General features: G+C 36.4%; 1 protein-coding gene across 1 annotated transcript; it reads left to right on the top strand.

Moving 5' to 3' along the window:
- The first annotated feature begins 1632 nt into the window (after positions 1-1632).
- On the top strand, positions 1633-17054 carry LOC121407263 (coiled-coil domain-containing protein 113-like). Its single transcript, XM_041598241.1, has 7 exons — positions 1633-1871; positions 9911-10199; positions 10704-10940; positions 11567-11722; positions 12422-12529; positions 13436-13591; positions 14695-17054. Exons 1-7 carry the CDS (start codon positions 1768-1770, stop codon positions 14773-14775), a joined length of 1131 nt encoding a protein of 376 aa, XP_041454175.1. The 5' UTR covers positions 1633-1767; the 3' UTR covers positions 14776-17054.
- Positions 17055-18179: the final 1125 nt, after the last annotated feature.

Here is an 18179-nt window from a genome sequence, read left to right as displayed (position 1 = left end):
AAAAAATATTCTAATTGCCAGTGAAACAAAGAAATTCCTCCCTGAACATTTGGAATTAGCATTATTTTAATACTATATGGTTCAGTCAAGTTAGTCCTTATTGTTGAATCTGTAAAAATTAAATATTGTATAATTCAAACAATAAATACAAGAAAAAGTGAGTGAGGGACCTGATCAACTGTCTCATTTTGCATGTCACTTAGTTGTGCATATACCATTATGTGAAAATTAAGGGAAACTTTAAAATGTAATAACGTTCTTATTTTATTGTCCGATTTTGATGAAATTTTCAGCATTATGCTAGTTTGATTTTTCTTGATTTTTTTTTTCAAATCAACATTTTTCTGGAGTGGACTTGACCTTTATAAAGAATTATCTTATGTGTGTGAGCATTTCAAAGAATCAGTTTGTGAGTTTGAGTATTTCAAAGAATTAGTTTGTATGAGTGTTTCAAAGAATTAGTTTGTATGAGTGTTTCAAAGAATTAGTTCATGAACATGAGTAAGAATGAGAAGAAGTCCAGAGAGGAGAGAGGGCGGGAGTTGGTTCATGGTCAGATCGAGAAGTCTGAAGGAGATGCAGGGATAGTGGAAGTACTAATGGTTAAGCTTGAATTTTAGATGACTGATCAACAGACAGGGAGAAGGCCACTTCCATTGACGAGTGGATACCATGCATGACCATAGGGTTTCGAAAAGCACCCTAAACAAGCATTTACCATGTTCTGAAAAAGCACCCCGTAACAAGTATTGACTGTGAAACCCTACCCTCAACATTGGAAACAAAATGGTACCCTTGACAAGTATCCCTGAATGCACCCTTAAACATGTACAACGCTGATATCTTTATTGTTACGGACGTCAGCTTTACCTTTACTTTAATTGTTTTTTTTGTTTTTTTTTTTGGGGGGGTGTCCAATCTACAATTAATGGGCAATATTTTTGTAAGAAAATTTGATCTACTTTTGATGAGATTTTTGTTACACTTTTTTTGGGAATATGAGGAACGATAACCTTTTATGGAATATCAAAGAAAATACATCATGAGTCCACTTCTAACAGTGATGTAAAGTGCCCTATTGGGATAGAATCAGTAGCGTACCTAGGATTTTCCACGGGGGGGGGGGCAAAATCGCCCACCAAATAAAAATTGACCAAAAAAAAGGTCTTCAACCACAAATAAAGGATAATAAAGGATTTCATGCCAGAAAAAAAAAATTGACAAGCAAAAAAAAAAGGTCCCCAACAGGATATAAAGGACATTTCACAGCAGAAAAAAGAAAAAAAAATTGAGCCCCTGCCCCCACCCCGTAGCGTAGGTACACTAGTGGATAGAATCAATTTGCTGTCGTATCGTAATCTATTATTTAAGAAAATATATACCCTTATTTTAACAATGGTTGGGATTTGTAGATTTTATTATCTTACAATGTTTGGTATCGTGCAGAGTTCTAGTTGGATTTGATATACACTTATTTTTTCTTCCTCTGTGATTGGTATCCAAGGTATACGTTCATCATAGCAACGTGTACGGTTTGTGGAGTAACGCGCGCGTACGTGAACGTCATGCATACATATGTGTATTACATGTTACACGGTCCGTAAGATCCGCGCGCTATTGGGGTTCGTGCACGCACGTCCAATCGAATTGTACGGTACTATTTCAGGCCAATTCATATTACGGATAACAAACGTTTTGATTTTCTTTCTTATCAACGAAATTCTCCTAAATTGACGTTAAATAGTGTTTTGACTAGAAATAGAGATCATGGCAGACAATGAAAGTGTGACAACCTCATCTCAAGATCAGCAAGATGATCCTTTATACAACCTTTCTGACGACGATCTGGCTCAACTGCTTGAGGATCTCCAGTAAGTTACATTGGCTTTGCCCGGCCGCGGCCGGGGGCCTGAACAGGAGGTGACGGTACCGCTCGATCTGCTGCAAGCAGCAGCTTGCTCGACAACAGTCAACACTACAGTCGGGGACGGGACAACTCGGACCACGGGACATCTCGGACCGCGGGCCGAGTTGTCCCACCCATTACGAGATTTTTTTCTCACAAATTTGCGTCTATTTTTCCGTAATTTCGAAATTTCTTGTAAAGATTTTCTAGAGATATGGTCTGATGGTAATGTTCTTCACTTTCTATTACTTTTTTTCGCTGAAATAAAAAAAAAAGTGTAATTTTAGGCGTTTTTCGACAGCTCGCGACTCCCATAGGCGCGCGTGTATTAACTGTGTCGGTGCTCGGCTCGGCCCCGCTCAATAACTGACTTGATTTTGTGATCATTTCTCCTCAAAGTACCACTTTTATCGCAGAAGATGGACTTTGTTGTATTCCATTACCTCCATTTTCTCATCACAAGGATAAAATTTGGTGTATTTGCACGATTTTGTTCAAGTTTTTCACCTTTTTCTCTCTGGTCGCAAGAAGCGAACAACCGATGAACGGTCCGCTGCTCTTCATCGTAATTCTCCGTAGCTCGGCCGCCTAAACTGGCGGGGTGGGATTCAGACCGAATCCACAATGGAAGTGGGCGTGCAGTCAAAGAGCTGAGCTTGACTGAGTGAGAGAGAGTGAACTAGAGTTTGAAGCTTGGCAGTGTCGTATAGGCTCTGCCTTTTTTTTGTAAATATATATTTTTCAATTTTTTCTATATTGATTTTCCCTGGTTTCGAGCTCTAAGATTGTAATGATATAATTATGCTTCAATTTCTTTGACTGAGTGTGACTGTGGTGTGGATGTTTGAGTTGCTCAAAAATAAGTTATGTGGGTGGGGGCTCGGGGCGATTTCACTCTTGCCCCCGAAATGCGAAAAAAATATATTCGGGGTGTAGCTGTGTGGGCATGCCGGGCTGAGGCTAGCCATCAATAATTTTTTTTTTTTGGAGAGGGGGGGGGGCTTAATTTTTCACTTTAAATTGATCATTTTTAGGCCTTTTTTTCCATTTTATTTTTAATATTGAATTTCCGTGGTGTAGAGTTGAGTTTTAAGTTGCAATAATCAATATGCTTTAATTTCTTTGACTTTGAATGTGACTGTGGTGTGGATGTTTGAGTCGAACAAAAAATACTTTTACGTGGGTGGGGGCTCGGGGCGATTTCACTCCTGCCCCCTAAATGCGAAAAATGGTGGGGGCTCGGGGCGATTTCACTCCTGCCCCCTAAATGCGAAAAATATTCGGGATGTAGCTGTGTGGGCATGCCGGGCTGATGGTAGCCCTCAATAAAAAAATGTTGGGGTTTTTTTTTGGGGGGGGCTTAATTTTTCACTTTAAATTTATTATTTTTAGGCCTATTTTTTGTACATTTTATTTTTCATATTGAGTTTCCCTGGTGTAGAGAGTTGAGTTTTAAGTTGCAATAATTAATATGCTTCAGTTTCTTTGATTTTGAGTGTGACTGTGGTGTGGATGTTTGAGCCGAACAAAAAATACGTGGATGGGGGCTCCGAGCATTTTCACTCCTGCCCCCGAAATGTGAAAATGTTCTAGGTGTATCTGTGTGGGCATGCCAATTTCATTTTTAATTTTTATATTGAGTTTCCTTTGTGTAGAGAGCAGAGTTTTGGATATAGGGTAAAAGGGATGGCGATGATAGCATACCGGCGATAACGAGGGGTGGGCCTTGATGAGAGGGACGAGGAGGTGAGAGATGGTGATGATAAGAGGAATGAGGATCTTTGATGACTCTTGATGGGGGGGGGATGATGAGAGGGACAAAGGGAAAGAGATGGAGATGAGGATGTGAGGGATGGCGATGATAAGGGGTGGGCCTTGATGATGAGAGGGAAGAGGAGGTGCATGAGGGATATAAATAAGAGAGATGATGATGATGACTCTTGATAAGAGGGGTGCATGAGATGGTGAGAAGGACGAGGATGTGAGGGATGATTATGGGAGGAAATCGGGGGGGGGGGACGTGTCCCCCTACCAAAAATAGGGGGACACAATACCAAATGTCCACCCTACTATTTTTCTTCATGGAGAACAAAATAATGAATCATTCACAATTGAAATGATACATGTGTTTAGGACTAAATGACCTTTTATTATTGAAAACCCCCTCTTTTTTCTTGTCAATTGTTTTGGGGTTAAAAATTACCCTACATTTGGGCGATAACCTTTTTTTAAATGTTTGTAAAATTTTGCAGCCTGTGGTCCCCTCTACCTTTGCGGACAGTTTTGCGCCCAAGGGGATGATGATAGGGACGAGGATGATGGGGAGGGATGGGGATAAGGTGAATAGCCGGCAGAGATAGATTTAAGAAGAAAAATCCGTCCCACGAATGCCGCCATGTAGATTCCGTCCCACATAACCCCAAAATATGGCTTGATTTTTGTTCAAAATCATGTCATGTGATGAAAAATCATATTAGGCCCTACAAGTATTTTGGTTACATTGAAAGAAAATAGGGGTAATCCTTTTTTCCAATTATAAATAAATTAAATTCTTCATTCAATAAAAATGACGAATTTATGATTTTAAATTTAATTTCTTTTACATAGCATGTGGTTTTTCTTTTTGATTAAATTCATTTTATTGCTTTATTTTTCATCACTGTGCATGTCGTGATTTTTGTCTCACCTGGATGGCAGAGTGAGACTATAGGCGCCGCTTTTCCGACGGCAGCATCAACATCAAATCTTAATGCTGTCATTTAATAACCAAAGGTTATTAAATTACAGCATAACTTATATCACTGAACATCCTGCAGCGAGTTCCAGGTCACATTATCAAGGTCAAGGGTCATGTAAGGTCAATGAACTTTGGCCACATTGGGGGTATTTGTTGAATTACCATCATATCTCTTTAAGTGTATTGGTATATTTCATAAGACATGGAAATAAGAGTAACCCAGTATCACTGAACATCTTGTGCGAGTTGTATATAGTAGTTTTCAAAGTCAGCACTATACTGTTATATTGAATCACGTGATGCAGGTGAGACCGCCAGAGGCATTCCACTTGTTTTATTGTAGAGACTATACTCTTTCTTGAGAAAAAGAAATAATAAATAAATCATTTAAAGGGATGCTCCGGGATGAAAATATTTATATATGAATAATGTAGACATAGCAACATTCACATATCAAAGTGCTTATTTCATAAAAATCTGATAACAAATAGCGGGGTTATTGAATTCAACTTTAAAAAATTAATCTAATTTCACATAATAAAATACAAAGAACAAGTGAGGATATGACATCATGTATGAGGTTGCTGATTAAATATCCATGAAGAAACGCCAGACCTGTTTCACCTGAAAAATACAAATCATTCTTTAAAATGCAGCGATAATATTGTTTTTCCTTATCCGATTTTGATCAAATTTTTATTGTTTCTTTGCTCAAATCATATCATTATCAGACTCGGGTTCCCCATTGTCACTTATATAGCTCATTAATCTTGCCACAATTTGGTCCAGTTGTTCAAATTATCTAGTAAATACAATATATTTTATTAATTGCAGAAGCTTGTCTTAAGAGTCATTGAGAAGGTGATCATACCTGCAACTTGCATGATTAATGTAAATATATACCAAAAGTCAACAATTTTCTAACTGGTACACCTTAAATGATTTCATCCATACATGATACAAGGAACTAGAAAATGTAGATTGGAAAACAACACTAGGGCAACTTAGTGTTAGATACAAAGTTCACTTTCTAGAATGGGTGAAACAAAAACAACATCACTCCAAAGGAACTGCAAAAATTATTTGATAAAAACCAAACCCTCTTCATAGTTGCTATTTGCAATATTGTATTGACGACTCTTCTCCTGTTTTTAAAACCCAGACAAGAATGACTTGTTGTTACCCCCCCCCCCCTCCTTGTACCTGTCATTTCTTTGTATTTTCCCTCTTTTTCTTTGTTTTTTTTCTATTGATCGATGTTTCATTGTTGAGTATTGTCTTTTTTTATTCCAGTAATAGAATATAAATTTAATTGAAATGAGAGTGATGAACATAATGAGAAAGGGAGACAATGATAAGATAAGAATGGAGATAAAATATGATTTGAAAATATTACAATTTACAGAATATAACATATTATTTTCTATTTATTCAAAGTTCATAATTCATTTTTATTCAGGTTTGCATTTTAAATTCAAACAAGTTAATTAGGTGATGCATTTTGGAACAATACTAAATAAAATACATTTTACTTGAATAAACAATAATTGGTAAAAATGCAAAACATAAAACTTATTTAATTTGGTATTCTTTCCTCCTGTAAAAATTAAAACTAAATAATATGGACATAAGTTCTAGTGGCGAATCGAGGGAGGGGGCACATTCGCCCCCCTTAAAAAGTACTGAAAAGGCATTTTTTTTTCCTTTTTTTTTGCTTGTCAAATTTTTCCTGAGAAAAAAATTACTGTGATTTGGCAGTAAAGACCTTTTGTCAAAAATTCCTAGACAAAATGCCCCCCGGCCCTGTAGGGAAATTTTGGATCCGGCCCTGATTATATTTCAAATGGGAATAAGACTGAGTGGCCTAAAACTTGATTAAAAAATATTCTAAGCTGTAGGGCAAGGCTTCAGTCTCCAAGCTCACGACTGTACAAGTATGTCCACTTCCATTGGCAATTGTGGCTGAATTCCATCCCGGCAGCCTGACATCCACCCTTGAGACCAAGAAATGAAATTAAAGAAAGTAAATCAGTTTTATTTTAAATCCTGTAAAAAATACAAATAATTAATTTAATTGAAAATGAAGCCCCCAAATAAAACACTTTTTTTAATTGATGGCTACCCTCAGCCTGACATGCCCACACAGATACACTTAGATCATTTTCACATTTCGGAGGCAGAGTGAAATCGCCCTGAGCCACCACCCTAGCTCGTAAAAGTATTTTGTTCGACTCAAAACATCCACACCACGGTCACACTCAAAGTCAAAGAAATTGAAGCATATTAATTATTGCAACTTAAAACTCAACTCTACACCAGGGAAACTCAATATGAAAAATAGAATGTACAAAAAATAGGCCTAAAAATAATAAATTTAAAGTGAAAAATTAAGCCCCCCCCCCCAAAATCCTCTTTTTTTATTGAGGGCTACCCTCAGCCCGGCCGGCATGCCCACACAGCTACATCCCGAATATTTTTCGCATTTAGGGGGCAGGAGTGAAATCGCCCCGAGCCCCCACCCACGTAAAAGTATTTTTTGTTCGACTCAAACATCCACACCACAGTCACATTCAAAGTCAAAGAAATTAAAGCATATTGATTATTGCAACTTAAAACTCAACTCTACACCACGGAAATTCAATATTAAAAATAAAATGGAAAAAAAGGCCTAAAAATGATCAATTTAAAGTGAAAAATTAAGCCCCCCCCCCTCTCTCTCTCAACAAAAAAAAATATTGATGGCTAGCCTCAGCCCGGCATGCCCACACAGCTACACCCCGAATATATTTTTTTCGCATTTCGGGGGCAAGAGTGAAATCGCCCCGAGCCCCCACCCACGTAAAAATATTTTTGAGCAACTCAAACATCCACACCATAGTCACACTCAGTCAAAGAAATTGAAGCATAATTATATCATTACAATCTTAGAGCTCGAAACCAGGGAAAATCAATATAGAAAAAATTGAAAAATATATATTTACAAAAAAGGCAGAGCCTATACGACACTGCCAAGCTTCAAATTCGAGTTCACTCTCTCTCACTCAGTCAAGCTCAGCTCTTTGCTGTGCACGCCCACTTCCATTGTGGATTCGGTCTGAATCCCACCCCGCCAGTTTAGGCGGCCGAGCTACGGAGAATTACGATGAAGAGCAGCGGACCGTTCATCGGTTGTTCGCTTCTTGCGACCAGAGAGAAAAAGGTGAAAAACTTGATCAAAATCGTGCAAATACACCAAATTTTATCCTTGTGATGAGAAAATGGAGGTAATGGAATACAACAAAGTCCATCTTCTGCGATAAAAGTGGTACTTTGAGGAGAAATGATCACAAAATCAAGTCAGTTATTGAGCGGGGCCGAGCCGAGCACCGACACAGTTAATACACGCGCGCCTATGGGAGTCGCGAGCTGTCGAAAAACGCCTAAAATTACACTTTTTTTTTTATTTCAGCGAAAAAAAAGTAATAGAAAGTGAAGAACATTACCATCAGACCATATCTCTAGAAAATCTTTACAAGAAATTTCGAAATTACGGAAAAATAGACGCAAATTTGTGAGAAAAAAATCTCGTAATGGGTGGGACAACTCGGCCCGCGGTCCGAGATGTCCCGTGGTCCGAGTTGTCCCTGATTCCTACAGTCCAAGGCCAAGATGTTTTTGTTTTCTCGTTATTTTGAATAGGCAAACTAGTCAGGTTTTACTCTTGTTGCCTTGTTAATTTGCTTTCCTTTTTTTTTCAAAACAATAATTTTCTAGGCTTGATTAGAAAGTCCTTTTTCAGTACTGGTAGGCCTAGGCCGGCTAGGCACTCATTCAATGAACAAGGTTATAATATAACCTTGTTCTCAGTTATAATATATCTCCATGTGTGGCAAAATAAGGGTGGCAATGTTTGGCTTATTTTCTCTTTTTCTTTGGGGCAAATGCTTGATTTTTTTACACTGACAGTTTCCATTACATCTATTATTCATACAACTTGGCTCTCATTTAAATTTGATTCTTTAAATCATATTTTTCTTAATTAAAAATAGAGATTAAAAAATGAAAATTTTCTTGCCATATTACTAATACTTTCCACCAATAGAGGGCGTACACAAATATATGCCCAAATTTAAGTTTTTGAGCGCTCTGGTGAATGAAAAACATATTCCCAAGTTACTAATGAAAAATAAATTGCAACTGTATGGAAATTAGTAATTTTGGTCACAAAAGTGATATTTTAATGATTTTTTAAAGTGTGTGCTCTGTACAACATTGGCATACCATAGTCCTACCTCTAGATTCCCCACAGGCAGGGTGTTAGCAGTGAACAAGTGAGGCTAGGGGCCTAACATTTAACAGTTGTACTTGTAGATGTGTGGAATAGTCTTCCTGACAGTGTTTTTTCAGCCTCTTCACTTAGTCAACTCCTTCAGAATTTGTCTAGATAGGCACTGGTCAAGGAATTATGATTTGCTCTATAATAAGCCAGTGACCCAGTGTAGGCAGTATTGTCTATGTTTTTCCACGGTTTCTACTTTCTAGCAAGTAGCATAGGGCCTACATGTACACACTTCTGACAGTCCTTTCTCGTGTTAAGTACCGGTATAGATCTATATATTTTGTTTTAATACCATGGCATGGATACTGTACTACCACCAGAGGAGATACTACGATCAATGAACAGGCACTCAACTCAAGCCTACAGCATCGTGGACTTAAAGTAAAGTCAGAGATGCCAAGTTCAAAGACCAGCTATGCGTGAGATTTTCTGTGAATCTGAGTAAGATCACAGACATTGTGTACAATGTATATGGGGATAGGCTGTGATAGTTGCGTGAGACAGAGGTTTTAGGGGATGAACAAGAGTCCAAAATGCTTGAGTCTCACGCATAGTGCGTGAGACTTGGTAGCTCTGTAAAGTAATAATAAAATTTAATATGTCATTGTGATTATAAATAATTAGTATAATAATGATAATTATTCTTACACATTGGCCTCTCTCAATCTGCTCGCAGCCTGCTAGAGTAGTACTAGCGGCGGCCACAGTGCATGCTCCTGTGCAGGCCAGCACCATTACAGAGTCCACCATTTTCACCCTGTTTTTACAAACGGTAATTTCTTTACAAAAGGCCATCTCTTTCTTAAGCATATTACAAAACCTTGAATATTGAATAAACAAAACACAACCATGAAAAGTAGAATTTCTTGTTAAATATTTGGATATTTTCATTTTAAACTGGTCTCAATTTGATTCATGTTCAATATTTTTTTCCTATTCTGTTTTGAAGGATTGGCAACAAAGCATTGCAGAATGAAACAGAGATGTTTGATAAATACCTCAAGCGTGTGGAGCCCAACATGGCTGCCATGGCTACTGTGGCACCTACTCCAAGTCAGTCAACACACGATACAAGGGTGATGCGTAAGCGCAGCAAGTCCAAGGGAAGTGGCATAGACAAACACCTTAAACTTGCCTCCGAACAGAAGTGTGATATAGCTCAGAGAGAAATTGAAGAACTCCGTGAGGAGATTGAGAAGTTGAAAGAAGAGTCAGAAAAGGTTCTTGATAATTACAAGGTAAGGTCATGTTTCATACAATGTAATCTACTCACCTTAATAAATATTTTGAGACTTGATAACCTAAAGAATTAGTTTTCAATTAACTTGACAAAGAGTACAAAATACCATTGTTACACAAACAAAATTATTGTATATTTATGTACATTGTGTCTTATGATTTCAATTAGCTGTATTTATGTAGGCCTATACTGAAAATAAATCATGATTATTTATCTCCTTTTCAAGAATTGATATTTTGATCATTTCCTTTGTAGATCCTACAGTATGTATTATGCTTAATTCTTGGGGTTGATTCGCTAACATGCGTATAGTATTTAATGCTTTATATCATTATTGACAACATAATAGGGTGGTCCCCGATCTGTTTTATCTGACCCCTGCATGCATGTCATACTTAAATCTTTGTGAAACAGTTCCTTGTTTAGTCATTGGTTTTTAAAATTAATTTGATGTTGTCACAAAATAACTCTACAAAAAGCATGCCACCATGTTGTATTACAGGCTGTAATGGAGGAAGCAGATACGAGGTGCGCTGAGCTGAAGAAATCTCGCTATGAGTTTGAGCGTGACATCTTGAAGGGCTCCGTCAATGACAGAACCAAGAAAGTCGTTGCAGAGAAGGTCATCCGCTACTATGAGGACAAGCAACGGTCTAGAGATGCTCTCATTGAAAAGCTAAGACTAAAGAATTCCACATTGAAAGTCCAGAAGAAGAAACTGCATCTCCAATTGAAGCAGGTAAGAAAAATGTCTATGATAATCCAAGGAATCATTTAGTATGATGTGTAAGCATCAGTGATAATGTGTTCAGTAGTCATTTGTTTCTTTCTTCTTTATCCTTTTCAGTTCATGCCCATGATGTTCCAGTGTATCATTTGAAAGAAAAAAAAAACACATCTATTTGTTTGTTATAGACTTAATAGCTGCAAAGCACCATAAACATGGTAGTTACCTAAATATCAAATTTATTAATGCTTCCAGAGCCAGAAATCGATTTAACCATCTAGGTTAATATATAAGGACTCCAGAGAGAGTTGTTGCTTTTTGCTTACATTATCAAGACCACAGAATTGATAACGACAGTGAATATTGATAATTTTTGCTGTTTTTAAGTTTGAAAATATTTTTAAATACTAGGGACTGTTTCATGAAAGTTGTCAGCTTAAACAAGTTGTTTTTCTCAGACAGTTACCATTAGTAACAGTCAGAGGCCAGTGCTTCTCAGCCAATCAAAAGCAAAGATTTCACTAAAAAATAGACATCTTTCATGAAATACCCATCTGATTGCCCATAAAAACACTTTGTACCTATCTTTAGCAGTCTTTGTAGACGAATTTTGATTTTATATTTGCTTTCATCTGTAGAAAGAAGAGATGGGAGAGGTGCTTCATGAGGTAGACTTCCAGCAGTTAAAGATTGAGAACAGTCAATACCTGGAGAAGATCGATGAGAGAAACCAAGATCTTCTTAGACTCAAACTCATGGCTGGAAACACATTGCAAGTCCTCAACTCCTACAAGGTCAGAATCTTCTTGTTTTGCTCACTTACTGTGTTTTCTCTTTTATTTTTTTTAATTTCCAAGCTGAGATTCCCAAACATTGATCTACTTTTATTATAGATAATGATCTGAAAAGGAAACTTTGTTTTAGGGGTAATTTAATCTATTACATTGAGGCAGGGGGGAAAAAAATGGGGTTTTTTTTCACCCTGGAGCTACATGTTGAACTCACCAGCGAAAATGTTCTACATTGTGTTACAGTCTACATTGGACTCCATGGAAATTTAAGGAGCTCTATGCTATTTTCCAGGTGTCTTGGGGCATTTTGGGACAAATTTGCCCCAAGCCCCCCCCCCCCCCAATATTTTCCTGCCTTAGATCTTATGAATAATGCAGATATACAGTCTTTCTTTTTTTTTTCTTTGAAAACAATGGTGAATTTTATCGAAATGTATATTGGGTCTTGGTACAAACAGATACTGCAAAGTGGGAACTCTTTCAGAGGAATGAATAATGTAAATTGATACATGTAAATTGTTTTATGGAGTCATTTTTTTGTAGTCAGAAATTCCATTGCAAACACATGTTTTTTTTTTTTGTTTTTTTTTGGGGGGGTTAAATATGCAGGTCATTTCTTGACATTTGCATTCCTTTTTTCAAAAAACCCTTTATGTGATTTCCTATCGTTCACAATTCTCTGTTACTTTTCACTCACTGCAGAAAAAACTTCAAACCCTCACGATGGAATCAGACAGACTAGGAAATGAAATCGCATCCAGAAATGAACTACTTTCAAGAATTGATGCTGAAACAGAAACTGTAGAGGAGGTGAGTTAAAGGTTAAGGTTAAGTTTTTGAAATGTCATAACTTGTAAAGTATATGGGCCTAGTTCATGAAACTTGGATAAAAGTATTACTGAACTTCTGCCAGGGTTTGAGATCACATGAACAAGGTAAAAGGTCATTTAGGGTCAATGAACTTAGAACATTTTGGGGTAATCAATATAAAAATCTTAACTGAATGTGAAATTTTTGAAATGTCATCATAACTTGAAAAGTATGTGGATCTAGTTCATAAAACTTATCTTGGTTTCTTTCATCTGAACATAAAACATCCTGCTTGAGTTTCAGGTCACATGACCAAGGTCAATGAACTTTGGCTGGGTTGGGAATATTTGTTGAATTCCCATCATAATTTTGAAAGTTAATGCATCTAGTTCATGAAATGTGGACATAAGGGTAATCTAGTGTCACTGGTCGTCTTGCTCAAGTCTTCGGTCACACAATTAAGGTTCAATGTCACTTAGAGCCAATGAACATAGTATTTTAATCATTATCTGAATTGTGTTTTTTTTTGTGAATGATTATTCTATAGTCATTTTCAAAGTCAGCACAGCTGCTGTATTGAATTGCGTACTGCAGGCAAGACTGCCAGAGGCATTCCACTTTTTATCTTTACATTCCACATTGATTTTTTTTTAACCGCACGTAGAATAAATCTTCCACAGCACTGTACATTCTCCTGCACAATTCTACAAGTATGATGATACACCAAACTGGTGGACTGTACTTTAATGGATGATGATGAGTTTCACTATTTTCTATGGTTGATTGACTATTGTCTTCCCTCCCCCCCCCATCAATTTGACTGCCAAAAATCAAAGAGCAGTAGTCTGTATAATATTAATAATGGCATTTTAATTATAGTTATCAATGTTCTTTTTACGTGTCCAGGAGAGGTCCTCAGCAGAAGAGTTGAACAGAAGGCTTCGACATCAGCTTGAGGATTACAAGGTTCCTGAGGTGGTAGAGTATGTCCAGGAGAAAGCTGATCTCTATGAGCTTCAGAAGACAGTCAAGAGCTGGGAGAGGAAAGTCGAGATTGCAGAAGTAAGAAAGGAAAATGCTTATTGGCCATATCTGCCAGGGATCCATTTTATAAAGACTTTAAAACTATGGTAGCTTTGTCATTGTTGTAACCGTCATTGGAGCCTTGATTGTGATTGGCTGCTGAGCCCTGTTATCATGGGAGTTGCAATAATGGCAAAGTTAACCATATATTTTCCTCTTTGTTAAACGGTCCCAGTAGTCAGAAGTGACAGTATCAGGATAATTTGGCATAAAACTGCTTGGAAAATACAAAAGAAATAGTGTTATCTTAAAAAGAAAGAGATCGTCGGATATCTCGATCGTGTTTTCTGGTGACTTTTTATTATCCAACAATCAAAATAATTGCATATCAGCCATCACTTTCTGCATGAGATTATGAACACTCATGCTGGCAGCGCCACAGTAAATGTGCACACCACTTTGTATGATACATGTTACATAAACAGACATCTCATGGGTTCTATAATGCATATCGGGAAATTACATGTGGGCTCAGGGCACTTCGCCCACAAATGCTCCAAAGAGCTCTAGAAAATAAGAAAAAAATCTTGGAAAATCCCCATTCCCCGCAATGTCAAAGCTTCTCCTATGTTGCAGGTCTAGGAAGTACATTGTGAAAAGTAGCCCCTGTAAATGAAAATGTATTTGCCTGATGCAAGTTGTTGTTTTTTGAACAGCACCCTATTGCAAAACATGTTTATGTGTTTGATATGTTAGCCATTTTTTTCTTTAAATAGAGTGTAGTCTGATTAGTCAAGGTACATTTTTATTACAGTTTCAACTAGATCTTAATAGGCTGATGATAACTTTTCATCACTGTTTTAGGAATGTTCAACTTGAAGGAAGAAAGCAGAATATTTTTTTTCAATCTCTTTCCATCTTCTTTTTTTTGCTTTCTACAATGAACCACAGGTTGTTTTAAAAAAAATCAACTATGATAATATTCTGCTATCAAGTATTACATGATGACAACAAATAATAAATTGTAGATGTTAACAAGATAAAGTGTACGCTTTAGAAACAGGAATGCCCCAATTGGTAAATTTGTTTTTAATAGAACCTTTGCTTTATTCCTATATGTCATTTCCTTCTTTTCTTTCTAGATGGCCTTGAAGACGCATCGAAAGACCTGGCAACAGATGAGAATGTCCAGCGAACACCAGCAGTGGGGTGTCATTGCATAAAGCTGTTCCTATTCCCTAGGTTAAGAACTATTGTTAAAATAATGACATGCCCCTGTATGCTCCTAAACTGGTGGGATCAGAGGAATTAATACCTGGTTCTTCGCTTCACTCTTCCTATTCAAGGTGTGACATTTGATGCAAATTGGGAACTGGGAAGTGTTTCATAAAGCAAGTAGTCAGTGATTTTCACAGACAATTTTTTTCTGAGCCAATCAGATGAAAGGATTTCAGTAAAAGTATGAAATGTTTGTTTCATGGAATGCTCACCTGGACTTGATATTTATTGCAGCATGAATTGCACCTGTACCACAAGTTTATATCCTTCAATGGGGACAAGAACGATAATGTGAAACTATGTATAGTGTATATAATAGATTTATATTGTTCATCATTGTAGGCTAGGGGTGGTATTCTTAACATTGTCTTTTCTCTGAGATATGACAGAATCTGTTTTCTGGTGGATGTCATAACTTTTTTCATTAAAATTGTCACAAATTTTGTATCTTTTTTGGCGCACAAAAAATATGTGGTTCATAAATGCGCATAATCCCAATATACAAGCAAAAGATATGACAAAACTAATGACACATTCTAGCAGTCATTAATTTTGTGATTTTGTTTGGTACCATAATATCCCAATAACCTGCTGACTGAATATTTAGATTGGATTGTTCCATTCATCATCCATGACTATTTTCAAAAATGTTTTTTCATGGTACAAATGGTTAGGCCCTACATATGAATTCCTCCTTTTTTTATGTTTTCCTCTTTTTTAAAAATCTCTCTTTTTTAAAAATCCTTCCCAGCTCCCTGTTTCTCTTTGTAATTAAGCGTGTCAATATACGAGCAGTCACGGGATGCCATCTATATTTTGAGGATGTGCCACTGGGCCTTCCTGTTTGTTAGAAGGGCTCCCATTCGGAACTATTGGTTATATTGATCAGTTTGCCTCCAAAAAGATGGGTGGAACATGGGAGAGAAATGACAGAGGAAGGACAATGTTCAGAATACTGATTTGTGACAGTCATAGCGGTGTCACATCTCGGGAGAGAAATGACAAAATATATGACATGGTTCCATAATACCACCCCAGATCTAGAACTGCAAAAACATTTACGTGTGTAAAAAGAGTTTCCATTGTTTTTTATACTATGAACTTGATTCATAAACAGTGGATTTTGATATGTGCACGAATTCCCTCAGTTTCTACCACTGACTATGAAAAGAGAAACAATGATACTTTTCTCTGCATTACAGCAAGGCAACCAGGTTGTCATTCCAGTACTAAAAATGGAAGGGAAACATCTTCAATTTCCAGTAGCTTACATTATCTCGATTGATCGAGCTGTACTGACCAACTTTGGCAAAAGGAAGCAAGTGACACATCAGTCAATTTTAGTTATTGTTGTTTCTGAAACACCCTTTGTATGTTGCACGTTCAGGCAAAATGAGGGGAAGAAATAATCGTTTTATGGAAAAATGTTGAAGAAAATATGCTGTTAAATTGCATCGACGCCTATGTAAATGACTAACACACATTGCTCATTTGCACCAAATGATACTTTTGTAACTTGCTTCCTTTTGCCAAGGTACAGCAGCGTAGCCATGATGTTTTACCTCTCTGTAAACTTCATTCATTGTGTATTCATTTGAAGTAGAGTGCAGAAATTCACTGTGATGAAAACAAATGTAGAAAGAAGCATAGAAGTATGAAATGTTTTTGTTATTCAATAAAAGACACACGTGAGGTTTATATTGTGTATTATAAATATGATGATGATGATGATGATTAGCAATGAAAAGAAGCTTGAAGCACTCCTGTGTGGAAGGTGCAGGTCTGACATTCGATAAGATGCCTTATCATTCAATTGAACGAGAAAAGTACTCCATATTATTGAAATAACGACCACGTCTGTGATGTTCCTAACATAATAAATGATGGTGAACCAGCTATATAACATTAGTTCAGAAATAATAAATGCATAGGCATTTATGATGCTCATTATATCTGCTACATGCATTTTAATTCTCTGTGGGTTTTTTTTTTCATTCATGAGACAAGTACATCCATGCTATACATGTATTGCAACATATTTTTGATGATTTGTAGATGCTGATGTAACTGCAATCTACATTTTATGAAAATATTTATATTTTGGGGGTAAGTTAGCTTTTGGAATTAGACTTGTCCATTTCTTTGTGCATCGACTCACATGTTGAAAGAGTCATAAATACTCCGTCCAAAATCAGTCTTCTGAAAGGTCAAGTCCTCCCAAACTGGACATTGATTTGAAAGTAAAGAGAAAACAAGCAAGTGCGCTGCTGGAAATTTAATCAGAATTTTTTATTAAGAATTAGGTGTTGAAATAAGAAGGATGTAACCTTTCAAAGTTTCGCTTATTTCATCAAAGTAGTTGATGTGCACAACATGTATGAAATTTTAAACATTATGCTTGTTTTTATCCTTCTTTGCTTCCGTTTGTAATGTTTTTGTTTTCTTGTTGGTTGGACTTGACTTTCAAAGAGAAAGATCACCTTTATTAGATCATCATTTCCATAACATTGTGATTAAATGTTTATTTTGAGAGAGAAAAATTGTTTCAAAACAATTTTGGTTAATTCTTTTATTTTATTGGCTAGATGTACAGAATATGATACATATATTATTTAAATAGTTTTCTATGAATTATTGAATATTTGTGGCATTTTGATAATGTGCCTACACTGCAGATGAGAACATATGTGTATAAATTATACATGAAAATATGCATTACCTCCTTTATTGTTTATAATATTCAATGTATGTTTCGCCTTATTTTAGATTTAAATTTCAAGTTATTTCCACTCATAGAGATAACATAAAACATCTAAAAGGCAACTAAGTATTATTTAGATATTTCATATGTAAAAATCTTTATATCATTGTTTCTTACTCGATATACTGTTAACTGAAAGTAAAATATTTGTTAACTGACAAGAAAAACTGCATATTTTTTATTTCAGAGACTACCCTCCCCCCCCCAAGAAAGAAAGAAAGAAAGAAAGAAAAAAGAAAGAAATTAAGAAAGAAAAGAAAGAAGCTATTATTGTTAGGGCATACAAGTGAAGTATTAAGAGAAATTATGAAGATTAAAATGAGAATGAAAAAAATGAATGTTTGAAGTTGACAAACTAAATTAAATTAGATACTATACATTCGATCAATAGCAGGGACAGTGCTACAAGGAGTGCCTCCCCTGTGACTTGTAAAAGTAATGGGGGAAAGAAGAAGAGAGGGAGAAAGACAAGAGCATGGAAGAGAGATGGCATGTGACTAGTCAAATATTCTCCTTTTGAAAATAATAACAAGTGTAAGAGAGTAAGAGTAACTGAGATTAATTGAGATTGAGAGTAATTCAAATATA

The sequence above is a fragment of the Lytechinus variegatus genome, chromosome 2 (genome assembly GCF_018143015.1).
Source record: "Lytechinus variegatus isolate NC3 chromosome 2, Lvar_3.0, whole genome shotgun sequence".
In the NCBI taxonomy this organism is placed as follows: Eukaryota; Metazoa; Echinodermata; class Echinoidea; order Temnopleuroida; family Toxopneustidae; genus Lytechinus; species Lytechinus variegatus.
This window is presented reverse-complemented; position numbering and strand designations above follow the sequence as displayed.

Bases quoted from the DNA above. Each gene is read 5' to 3' on its own strand.
- LOC121407263 (XM_041598241.1), top strand. From the start codon at position 1,768: ATGGCAGACAATGAAAGTGTGACAACCTCATCTCAAGATCAGCAAGAT. The intron at 1,872-9,910 runs GTAAGTTACATT...TCTGTTTTGAAG, and splicing joins CAACTGCTTGAGGATCTCCA to GATTGGCAACAAAGCATTGC. The intron at 10,941-11,566 runs GTAAGAAAAATG...TTTCATCTGTAG, and splicing joins TGCATCTCCAATTGAAGCAG to AAAGAAGAGATGGGAGAGGT.